General features: G+C 44.7%; 1 protein-coding gene across 5 annotated transcripts in view; it reads right to left on the bottom strand.

The window, feature by feature from the left end:
• Positions 1–12,714, bottom strand: part of TRPC5 (transient receptor potential cation channel subfamily C member 5) — a 177,542-nt gene that overhangs the window by 117,630 nt on the left and 47,198 nt on the right. For all 5 annotated transcript variants that reach the window (XM_079961625.1, XM_079961626.1, XM_079961624.1 and 2 more), the window contains one exon: positions 11,105–11,503. In XM_079961625.1, the coding sequence (XP_079817751.1) occupies positions 11,105–11,482 (378 nt within the window). In that variant the 5' untranslated portion in view covers positions 11,483–11,503. The remainder of the gene's footprint in view (positions 1–11,104; positions 11,504–12,714) is intronic.

Below are 12,714 nucleotides of genomic sequence, written 5' to 3'. Positions count from 1 at the left end.
ACGGATGGATTCACTTTCAATACAAATAAGCTTTTTGAAGCTAAAGGTCGGATTTTAGTTACCTAGCACTACTGACTGAATGGAAGCCCTCCTTTTAATAAGTGCTAGAGGATTATCTGTAATAAGGCTGCCAAAGTTCACCTTTTGATTCCCTGTAGTACCCTTTGCAAAACAAACATCCTGCCTCCATTTATCTTGGAACTGTGCATCCTCTGGACCGGATCATACATGGAGAGGCCTCTCTACTGAGCTCCAGATGACACACTCAAGGGGCCTATTGACCTTTGAAGCAAAATTCAAGTGTGCGTGCGCGCATACACACACACAATGATATTGGAAACAATTTCATTCTTGTTTTTGGTATTTTCTGAAGGAGACATGCTGCTTATCCAAGACCCATCTGCGAACCAAATATTAATTTGCAGCCATCTGCCATGGGCAAGTTGCTGCTGATGACAGATAAAAGGATGCTGATAGCACCGCTATGAAGACATTTGCTATCAGCTGAAATCGACGTGAGCTAGAAAAGGCTCTGTGGCTTAAAGCAGAGGGTGGGGATGGATAACTTAAAATTCAAGTAGTAGTTGTCAGAGGCAGCATGCTTCTTAAATACCACTTGCTATGAATCCAAGTGTGGAGAGTGCTGTCTATGGCAGGTTCAGCAACTGGCAGACTAGAAACTATATCTGGCCACTCAAGGGATACCACTCAGATCTCTCACTGCCTCCCTGCTGGCCTTCCAGTTAGGAAGCATAGGAACCTGCTGGGATAGATCATGAGTCTATTCAGAACAATATTTGCTACACAAGTGGGCAGTGCTTCTCCAGGGCTTCAGTTTTCCCTAGACATACCTGGAAATGCTAGGAATTGAACATTGGACCCCTGGCCCAACCCCTGTGTGTACAAACTAGCCTGCTGTGCAAAGTTACAATTTGGATTCTTTGCTCCACCTGCTTTTGCCTAGAAAGTAAATGTGGCTCATGGGCTGAAAAAAGATTATCCTCTCCTGGAGTATAAGATTATCCTCTATAAATTAGGTACGTGCAGAAAGTTGGTGGAACACTGGCCAACTTCAAAGGCAGAAGAAGTAAGAGTATGAGCTTCGGCATTTATACACTAAAACATTAACATGCAAACTATGTGAAGCAGGTGGAAAAGCAGGACTAAAAAGAATAAATTGCAGGAATAAAATAACATAAGCCTTTTAAAGCTTGGTATGATGAAACTGTCTATACTTGGCGGCAACAATCCAATCAAGTAAGTGCCAGGAAAACACTTTTAGGAAGAATATTCCACAAGCAGAGGGAAAGCCCCACCGATAATAGCAATCCACCTGCCCTCAGAAAGTGGCTGTGCCTGAAACAGGTCCATGTAGGAAGCTGCCTTATACCAAGTTGGACTATTTGTCCATTTAGCTCAGTATTGTCCATACTAACTGGCAGCCCGTCTTCATGGTTTCAAACAGGGAACATTCCCAGCCCAACCTGGAGATGCCGAGGATTGAACCTGAGACATTTGGCATTTGAAACATGTTCTCTACCACTGAGTCACAGATCTTCCCATGAGAGATGAGAGAGGGGTGGCTAGGACTCAAAAGTTGAAGGGCACCACAGAGTCCTCTCCACTATTACACAGAAGATAGGACATATTCTCATTGTGTGCTAGACTTACCTTTCTTCCACTCTTTCCAGTCAAGGGTCTGTGCTTAAAAGCTCTGCGTCTGAGCACTTGTGTGGCTTTTTGTCCTAAGCTTTCCCTGCGGAAACCCACTCTTAAGTGCTCAATCAGAGCAAACATCAATTTTGGTTTTCTGTGGGTTGCTATTTGCTCCACACAGGTTTTCACGGGGGAAGCTCCAGAGCTTGGGTCTCCAGCTGCTTTTGGACTACAGTTCCTATCACCCCTGACATTGCACCTGCTAGCCAGGGTTGATGGGAGTTGTAGTCCAAAAGTAACTGGAGACGCAAGTTTGGGAAACACCACTCCAGGGCACCCAGACACAGAACTTTAAATCGCAGACCATGTCTGGAAAGAGCAAAGGAAAGGTAACTGTGGGTAAGCCCTAGCTCATAATTGTCCACCCTGACGGAAATCTGTTCTCTTAGGTTTCAGGCAGGAGCCTCTCCCAGCCCTACTTGGAGATGTTGCACCTGGGACCTTCTGCATGAGGATATTGGAAATTAAAAGTCCCTTCTCCAAAAAAGAAATCTACCATAATGTGAGCCCTGAGGACTCTTTTGTTGAAGAACCTCTGGAGCTCCCCTCAAATGGCCTTTTGTTCACTCATGGATTTCTTGGCTTCAGATGCAAACAAAATTTCTTCTTCCTTTTCTTGTCAAGCACCTCTAATTCAAGCAAAGTGGTGCACCTGGTTGTTATAGTTACTCTCATGTGAATCATCTTAGCTATTGCAGAAACTTTCTCAGAGAACTGTGTTCAATGTGCCCAAGTGGCAACATGGTACAAAAACAATCATAACGTGTTTGGACGAGTTGCCTCAAGCACCAGAGTCACCAAGTTTTTCTCTCAGTTTCATGTTTTTCCCAATTTTAATATCAGTTCTCCACATTTCCACACCAGTTTAAATCACCTCCCCCAAAAAAATCCTCATGAAAATTCACCAGCGTTTAGCCCTGATTTCTCCTAACTTATGTATTTTTGTATGCAATTTCCATTAATATAATGTATCTGGGTTATCTGGAGGTTTGGAGTACATTGTCAGTGGAATGCTGATAACACTCAGCTCTATTTCTCCTTTACAACTGCAGGTGAGGCAGTCAACGTCCTCGACCATTGTCTTGCCTCAGTAATGGATTGGATGAGATCCAACAAACTGAAACTCAATCCAGATAAGACTGAGGCACTGTTAGTGGGTGGTTCCCTAGACCAGATGGCTGGGAGGTCGCCTACTCTTGATGGGGTTACACTTCCCCCAAAGGAACAGGCTTGTAGCTTGGGGGTACTCCTGGATCCTTTGCTGTCGCTCAAGGCTCAGGTGGCCTCAGTGGCCCAGAGTGCCTTCCATCAGCTTCAGCTGGTGGCTCAGCTACACCCCTATCTGGGCAGGTATGGCCTAAGTACTGTTGTCTATGCTCTGGTAACCTCAAGGTCAGATTACATTATACGTAGGACTGACTCTGAAGACGGTTCGGAAACTTCAGTTAGTGCAGAATTCAGCAGGCAGGTTTCTCACTGGAGCAGGACAGTTTGAGCATATTACACTGATCCTGGTCCAATTGCACTGGCTACCAATTAGTTTCCGGGTCCAATTCAAAGTGCTGGTTTTGACCTATAAAACCTTAAATGGCTCAGGACTGCAATAACTCAAAGACCGTCTCTTTCCCATATGAACCTACCTGGACTCTGAGATCATCTTCTGAGGCCCTTCTTTGTGTGCCTCCTCCTTGAGATCAGGAGGGTGGCAACCTGAGAATGGGCCTTCTCTGCAGTGGCTGCCGATCTGTGGAATGCTCTCCCCAGGGAAGTTCGCCTGGCGCCTTCATTATACAGTGGTACCACAGGATGCGAACGGGATCTGTTCTGGAGCCCCGTTTGCATTCTGAACAGAACGTAAGACACAACAGCGTGTCTGCGCGTGTGCAAGTCACATTTTGCCACTTCATTGTGACTGTCTGCGCATGCGCGAGCAGCAAAACCCGGAAGTAATGCGCTCCATTACTTCCGGGTCGCCGTGGAGCGCAACCCGAAAATACTTATCCTGAAGCGTATTTATCCCAAGGTATGACTGTACACCTTTAGGTGCCAGGCAAAAGCGTTCCTTTTTAAGCAGGCCTTTGGTTGATTTGATTGACATCCTATGCCCATTTAAAATGTGGGGTTTTTTGGGGGGGTAGTTATTGGGTTGTTGTTTTTATTCTGATTATATATTTTGTGGTTTTTATATTTTGATTTTGTTCTGTGAGACCTATGTATACCCTGGGTACAGGGCGGTATATAAATTTAATAAATAAATAAATAAATGTATGTTACTTTCATAAACACATTTGTTTGTATGAAAACTTTACTCTAGTATATCCCCTACTCTTTTTTCTTTTCTTTTTTTTTTGCATGCATTACTTGTCTGGAGAACTGCATTGCAAAATTCAGGTAGAGGTGGAGAAGGTGGAGAAGACTTGATGGCCACATTTGGCCACTGGACATGAGGTTCCTTGCCCCGGCTGAGTAACTTACAGCAAAAACCTAAGGCCCCTGAAAGGGCATCCTAGCAGTCATGGGAGCTTCGAGTGGAGCTTCCTCTGTGCTCCCAGAGAAAGGAGTGCACGAGCAGGCAGGTGGACTGCCCTTGCTAATCGCCCTGTTGTGGGAACGAATAACCTTTCTGCCACTTGCCGCTGCACCAGTGGAACCCAGACAGCAGCAATAAGGAAAGGTGGAATACAGGTTGGGGGAGGCTTTGGATTCAAATCCTCCAATTTTTTTGACAATGGTTGTTGTTGGTGGTGATGGTGGAATGCACCAGCCATGGAGATGGCATGCTTATTTTCCTTCCCATGAGGGGAGGATTTAAACGGCCAAAAATAATAATAAGAGAAATGTATTCCCTTCCTTCTCGTGAGCTTGGCTTTTGTAGCTTGGCTCCATGCTCTGCAAGGGTGAAGAAAGTGGACAGTGAGAAGTTTTTCTCCCTCTTGTAATACTAGAACTATCTCCTATGGGACTGAGTTCCATAGTTTAATTGGGCTCTGTGGCGAAGTCCTTTTTTAAAAATCCTTCCTGAATTTTTCAGTTTGTGAAGCTATCCCACATAACCCTGCAATACTTTACCTTGGTCCACAGCTGTGTGCTTTCACAGAGCCTGCAAGAGATGGCAATAATGATGAGCACCTACTGGGTGTGCAATCTGATTTTCCCTGCTACCAAGTCCTTGAGACCTCAGACAGGCTGCACTGTGAGGTAGAAAGGTGTTGCTTTTGATATGTAACCTACTTCAAGGTTGTTATGATGAACTGGCACATGTTTCCTTTGCTTGTTTTGGATTATTTACTACTATTATCAAAATGTCACACACCACAGATCCTGTTAATGAAAAAGAAACGTGCCTTCTGTGTTTAAATAAAGTTAATCCTTCAGTTCTTTGGCACAACAGTGAGCATGCTTCAGCTGATTCCAAGAAAGGAAACTGATAATTTGGGGGAAATGATGAGCAGGCTGATAGGCAGAAGGGTCAGAAATGGTCAAGCATGCATTTGCATCCCTAGTCATGTTGTGCTCATATAAGACACCCAATGGAATTTCTCCCACATTTTTAGTCCCATTTGCAGACCATGAAACTGGGGTGCATTTTGGCAACTAGGGAGCAGGATGACTTACATATGACTTACATACATAATAACATGCACTGACCTGAATGCAAACATTCCATAGATTATAGAATCCTTAGATCACATAAGTGTAGAGCTGGAAGAGACGGCAAAAGCCAAGTCCCTGCAATGCACTCAAATGCCTAGCAATGCAGGAACACAGCTAAAGCATCCCTGGCAGATGAACATCCAGCCTCTGCTTAAAAACCTCCAAAGAGGTTTTTTATTATTAGTGAATAAATTTCCATAATGATCTTCATCAGAGGATCACAGGACAGTTTACAATATAAAAACATGAAAATACATAACCTAGAATTAGAAACTCTTCTTTGGAAGTGTAATGGTTCTAGGGGTTGCTCGTGCGTAAGTCGTCGCCACACCTGGCTGAGTTACCTCGGTGAACCCTATTCTGTCCGGACAGCCACTCTCCCGTGGCTGTCTCAGTCGCTGGCAGAATCCATCAGTGGGCGTTTCTTGAACTTCTTCCAGCAAAGAAGCTCTTTGACGCCTAGTCTCCGCCTACTCTCCCTGAGCGGAAGCCTTCTGCGCAGGGAGGGTGTGGGCAGCGGAGGACCCGTGCTCTCCCCGCTGGTCTCCGGCAAGGAGTCATGGAGCCACCTCGCCTATTCCCCCATCTGCCCCCCTTCTCCACTGGTGCTACGCTGATTTCCCTCCCCAATAGATGGGCTGCTTCTCTCCCTCCTGGGACGCTCTCCATAATCCCTCTGGAGCCCTCCCTCTCCCTCTAGCTCCGATGGCAGTTCACTGACAGGAAGGATCCATCGTTGGGGGTAGGGATGGAGAAATCTGTCAGCTCTGGTTCTCTCCATTTCTCATTTCCCAACCCCAATCTTAAATTAACCTCCTTTTGCAATTAAAAAAAAAATCCTCATGAAAATTTGCATAATACACATTTTTGTATCAGTTTTGAGCAATATACGAATTTCCTGCAAAGCAATCTATGTTATTTTCACTCATATATGCCTTTTTTGTTTTGCACAATTTACCCTAGTATGTATACTTTTGTACACATTGGTTGGTGTGAGAACTGCACCACAACATTCTGAGAGGTGTGAATTTTGAAGGATCGCTGTGTTTGAGTTCTCATATAGTTCGAGAAGTGTAAATTAGATACAGATAGGTAGCCGTGTTGGTCTGCCATAGTCAAAACAAAAAAATTCCTTCCAGTAGCACCTTAAAGACCAACTAAGTCAGTTCTTGGTATGAGCTTTCGTGTGCATGCACACTTCTTCAGATACACTGAAACAGAAGTTTCCAGACCCTTCTATATAGTGAGAAGGTGGGGAGGGGTATTACTCAGAAGGGTGGTGGGAATGGGTGATTGGCAGATAGCTGTGATGAGCCTGTTGACGACTCTTAACGACTGCAATAGGTCTTACAGGAAAAAGCAAGGGGTGAGAAGGTGAAAAATGGCTTTGTCATGTATAATGAGATAAGAATGTTAGGTCTTTTAGGTAATAACCTGCAACACGACTGAATGCTGGAAAAGGAGTCACAGCCAAACCACTCATTATCTCTCTATGATAATGTGACTCCAAAGACCTATTAGTCACATTCACATATTAAATCCCCCCCCCCCCCGTATGCAACATTGTTGTTGCTGTTAAAACCTATGGAACACAGTGTCCCTTAGGCACTTCCAAATGGGAACAGTTTGTGAATGTCAAACTGTCCAAATCATTCAATATTCCTGACACCCAGAAGCCACCTAGTATTTGTCCCCAGCCCTGTGTTGATCAGACTGGCAAGATAAGCCTAGGAGACACAGCGTCCATTTTGCCTGAGCAGCCATCATCACACTTAGGAGTGGGGGAGAAGCTGGATTTTGTTTGCATTGTTTCTAAATATTGTTAGTTATAGTAAAAATATAGTAATCTACTAAACACAGTTGCATGACAGCCACCCAATATTATTAATTACTAACTACCATTGCACATCAGTTAGTAAATGCTACCAAATACTAAAATAGCATGTGCAACATTTACTGGATATGCGCAGATGCAAATGCATATTAGCTATTAAGTACTAATATTCAAATACTGAAATTCAAACTTTTTTATATATTAAAAAGATTTAAGAGAATAATGATCACTGCAATCCGATCCATACCTGCCTGGAAGCAATCCCCACTGAACTCCATGGAACTTACTTCTGAGTAGACACATAATGACTTGTTCAGCAAACCACTTAAAAATTCGTTCATGTGCTTGAACACATGAAAATGGCAAACAAAGGCACCTCTGTTTAAATTCCAAGTCAGTAAATGGCTTAAGTTACCTGCATTCTCCCACTAACTGTCCTATCTTGCTGATTTTAGTGAGATCTCCATTCAACTAACTTAGTCTGGATTTAAGAGAAAGATCACAGTCTCACGTATTATACATGCTTCCAAGTTGCAAGCTACAATTTAGCTTACATGTAGCCACATTTGCCCTTGAATTTTTAAACCATAGTAAATAGGCAGGCATGATGCACATGCAGGTTGAGTTATACTTTAAGGGGAGACCCTTGAGCAAGCCTTTACATTCTTTTAAAATACTGTTGCTTCTCTAATTTGCTGGTGCAGGGAAGACTCCTGTGGTCATCCAACTCCTATCAGTGCCACCCAGCACAGCCAGCTGTCAGGGATGATAGGTGTAGTAGTCCATCAACATCTTAGCAGCCACAGGGTCCCCATCCTTATCCCAGGGCTTGTCCATACTTCTGCTTGTCCCTTGCCTAGACAGCACAGGTCCGGGCAGTTTTCCGCTTGTCCCATGCTTTCTAGCAACAGGTCTGAGCAGTTTGCCTTTGCCTCACTGCTTTCCCCTGGAAAGCCCACTTTTTAGCACTAAATCAGAGCAAATGGCAATCTGCAGGAAACCCAATTGCCGTTGGTTCCAATGCAGTGTTAAACCATGGGTTTTCTCAGGGGAAAGCAGCAGGGCAAATGAAAGAGTGGATGAGTCCCTAGTGAATGTGTTCTGATGCATATTTCTAAGTTCCTTCCTTCCTTCCTTCCTTCCTTCCTTCCTTCCTTCCTTCCTTCCTGTCTGTTGTCAAGACTGATTTGGGTTCAATGTTGTTATAGATTTAAGGGTTAAAAGGGTAAAGGGACCCCTGAACATTAGGTCCAGTCGTAGCTGACTGGGGTTGTGGTGCTCATCTCGCTTTATTGGCCAAGGGAGCTGGCGTACAGATTCCGGGTCATGTGGCCAGCATGACTAAGCCGCTTCTGTAGAACCAGAGCAGCGCACAGAAACACCATTTACCTTCTTGCCGGAGCGGTACCTATTTATCTACTTGCACTTTGACGTGCTTTCAAACTGCTAGGTTGGCAGGAGCAGGGACCGAGCAATGGGAGCTCACCCTGTCGCAGGGATCTTCTGATTGGCAAGCCCTAGGCTCTGGGACTCCCCTAAATCCTAGAAATTAATAAATTCTAGAATTCTGTTTATTTGGGATATGAAGGGAGAATGCAAGCTGAAGAGGAAGTTCTGGGCTAGCTTATGCAAAACAACCTGGCTGAGCTAGGGCCATCAAAGAACAACAGAGGGCCATTTGCAGTACAAGAGAACCCCCTCCCCCCTGCCCTGAGGTGTGAACAGAGACAGGGGTTTGAAAGGTTGCCAGGGTAACTGTGTACTTGAGGGAGTCTGGGAACAAAGGTGGAAGAAGGAGCAGTAGGAAGAGCTGAGATTCATCTTGGGCAGGCTGGCTGAAGGCTGCTTGCGCTGCTTGGGGTACAAGCCATGCTGTAAGATGTGGACTCCCTCCATGCTAACTGAAGGTGTAAATAGATGAACAAACCATATTCCTTAAAGCTACAACAGTCTCCACAGTGTCTTCCATTCTCCAAAGGGTCACAGACCCTGTGTGGGTGCCTGGGACCCCATGGGTTCATGCCACTGCTCAACATAGAGAAGGGCAGGCACCCGACTTTTGTAACAATATCAAGAGACTTAAACATGCTTCAGTCCATTTGCTTGTTCACATTTGTATGCCAGGCTCCCCCCGACCCCCGCTGCAATTGCCTAGTTGTTACAAGGAATCCTGATTTCTTCCCTGAAGGAAGTTATTCTGTGGTGAGGAAATGGCAGCTTTTCGGCACTTAAAATGATGAGGAAATGCATTTCTCCCCAGGGCTGGCTCAAGGTATTTTGCTATATAGCTGAGGAAAAAATTCACTGCACACACACCATTGTTGTAGTAAACTGGTAGGGTAGAGAGTGGGGGGAAGGAAATCAAGCAGCATATAGAGGAATGGATCTTAAAAGCTTATGTGTTACTTACTAAAGCACATCTTCCTGCTCTGCTTTTGTAAAACACTGCATTAAATATTTACGCATATCCATTTCCCCTACAAATACTACCTTTCAACAGTAAGTTGGATGATATGCAACAGAATTGTAATTCAACTGGAAAAATAAAGCATTGTTATCTTCTTCTTTAAAAAATGTGAAGCCTAAATAAATGTGCCTCTTTCTTTGGCTCTGCTTCTGTGCCAATTGTCTGGCATTAAAAAATGTAGCAGGTGACAGTTTCCTTTCTACTTACGTCCATGCCAGGAAAAGGCCTAACTTTCTGCAAGGCCAGCTGCTGGCACAGAGGCATGGTCTATAGAAGGGATAGCCCTAAGCCTGGGGAAGAGTTTTCTTCTAAGATATGTACTGCATTGTGAACAGTATTATTACGACCCAATCAAGGGGTTTGACACTGCAGTCTTAAGGCTATTCCACACTTCCACTTGTCCTATGCCTGGAAAACATGGGGCTGAATAGTTTCCTTTCCTTTCCTTTCCTTTCCTTTCCTTTCCTTTCCTTTCCTTTCCTTTCCTTTAAAAACGTTTTTATTGGTTTTCCACTTGCCTCGTGCTCTCCAGGCACTGGTCTGAGTGGTTTTCTGTTTGCCCTGCAACTTTCCCTGAGAAAACCTGCTCCTTTGCAAGGCCCAGCAGTTGGGAGATAGCCCAGCCTTGCTGAGCCCGTTTTCAAAGCACTATCTTGCAGTGCCTCTGCAAGATCTGTTTCAGCTGAGCCACCTTCATGCTTCCTGTGCAATCTGCTACTGTATATGATATTAAATGAAAGGCAGGTGGGTGTGTCTTGGCCTAAATGGGGAGGGGCTTGAAGGCCTGATTTGGTCCATGGGCCAGAGGTTCCCCACCTGTGGCCTAGGAAAAGTGTGATTCCACCCCCCATCTAAAATTATAGTGCTATCCTTTTTACATCACAGCAGGAAAACCATCCCAGTTGTTGAACACTCCAGAAGCAGCCTCCCATGCTCCTCATTTGCTTTCACCTGGAAATGCTGTATCTGCAATACCTGAGAACTGGACAGCTTTATTTCACGTTAAAAGAAAGTACAGGATGCCAGACAAATGCTTCACTAAAGGAAGAAAGTTAAAAGGAGATCCCTCAGCTTCAAGCCCTACATGCTTATATCTATCATAAATTTAACCTCTCTCTACCTGGATTTTGGGACAATTTCTTTTTCCCCTCCCTCAAGAATAGTTGAAAACCGCTTGACTCAAAATATCCAGTGCCAATCCTAAATTCACTTAGATTAAGTAGAAACAACTGCCTTAAGGTTTGGGAAGAATTTCTCTCTCCACCCCAATAAAGCTGCAGAAAATTAAGATTCCATTTTCACAAAGGAACAATATTTTCAGAAAACTGATGTGATGGGTCTTGGCCCAGTTTTCATAGAATTATCTTAGGATTCTCCTCCATTTGATTTAGACAAACAATTATATGCAGCATTTCTTTTCATTCTTGACATACCTGTTTCTCCCCACTTGGCTTTCTATAGTTCAGAAGAAGCTCCACAGCCCCCACCACTTCTTTCCTTATTGCATACAAGAGAGCATCACCCACGTAGACACTGTGGCTCAGTAGCATCTCCATAATCTCCAGGTTTTCATTCTCTATGGCTATTAAAAGGGCACTGCGTCCAAGAGGGTCCATGCAGTTAATGTTGATGTTGTAGTAGATTTCAGCCTCCTCCAAGGCATGCTTCACACTGGCATAGTCCCCCTTTTCCACAGCACTGAGGTAGGCCTTCTCCTCCAATGACAGTTCTGCTTCTGCCCGCACAATCTGCAAGGGGATCCGGTCTCTGTAGGGCGAGTAGTTCACCTTTTTGTAGTACAGCTGAGCCATTGTTCATAACAACTGGGTGACCTGAATGGGGGGAGGGGGGAGAAAGAGAGCAGTTCTTTCAGATGGAGCTACAAAATTACTTATCTTGTGCAGGAACAAAGAGATCAGCATTATACTGAGTCAGACCATTGGTCCATCTAGCTTGATATCACCCACACCTACCAGCCCTACCTAAAGATGTCAGGGATTGATTATGGAACCTTCTGCATGCACATCAGATGCTTTACCACTGAGCTACAACTCATCACAAAGTCCTTGGTGTGTGTGTGTCCCATATTGCACATTCACCCCCTTGATTTGCAGTGGAGGGGAAGAGGGGAGGTTCTTCATGTATACAACTAATAATTCTGAGCCAGTGTAGTACATTGATTGAAGCAAGGGTGGCAAATCTGTGGCCCCCTAAAAATTGTTGGACCTCAAGTCCCATCAGCCTCCAACTAGCATGACCAGGAATGATGAGAGATGAATTCCAACAGCATTGGAGAGTTACAGGTTTCCCTTCCCTGGGCTAGAGTTTGGGGCATCACTTGGGGAGACCCAAGTTAAAATTCCTGCTCAGCCACAAAACTAATGGGTATGTGATTGGCCATAGTTGGCCATAGTAAGTCAGCACTTTGGTACATATACCCCAGTGCCACCAACTTTGACTGGCAGCACTCCCCAAGATCTCAGGTAAAAGTCAAATGGAGATGAAAGGCATTGAATCTGGGACCCTCTATGTGGCTAACTACTGTGACCCACCAGACATGGCTGGACTCCAGTCTCCATCAGCCACAGCGTGGGACAAGGTTCAGGGAGAATGGGAGCCATAGCCCCACGACAACATTTGGAGGTCTGTAGGCTAGCCACCCCTGCTCTATGTGCAGAACATGTGCCCTGCCACTGAGCTATGGGGCCTTGCGTATACACCAACATGATATGATTAACATTATATTAACATAGACACTTATGTAACTCTTCTAGCTGTTACAGGGACCAGGTAGATGGTGGTGGTGGTGATGATGATGATGATGATGATGATGATTTAATAAGTCAAAAGCAGTACTCAAAACCAGGCTCAGTAGCTTATTGGCAGCTGGTTTTTACATGATAACAGCCCTGCCCAACTCCCAGAGGTACAACTCACTCTTGATGGAATGTCATCAAATCCCATTGCTTTTGGGTGACTGCCTCCTTTCTATTCAAAGTGCATGGTAGCAAGAAGACCCCCTGTGCTAGCCATCCCAGGATCC

This window comes from Podarcis cretensis (assembly GCF_951804945.1).
Source record: "Podarcis cretensis genome assembly, chromosome: Z".
Taxonomy (NCBI): Eukaryota; Metazoa; Chordata; class Lepidosauria; order Squamata; family Lacertidae; genus Podarcis; species Podarcis cretensis.
Note: the sequence above shows the minus strand (reverse complement) of the source record. Positions and strands in the feature narration are given on the sequence as shown.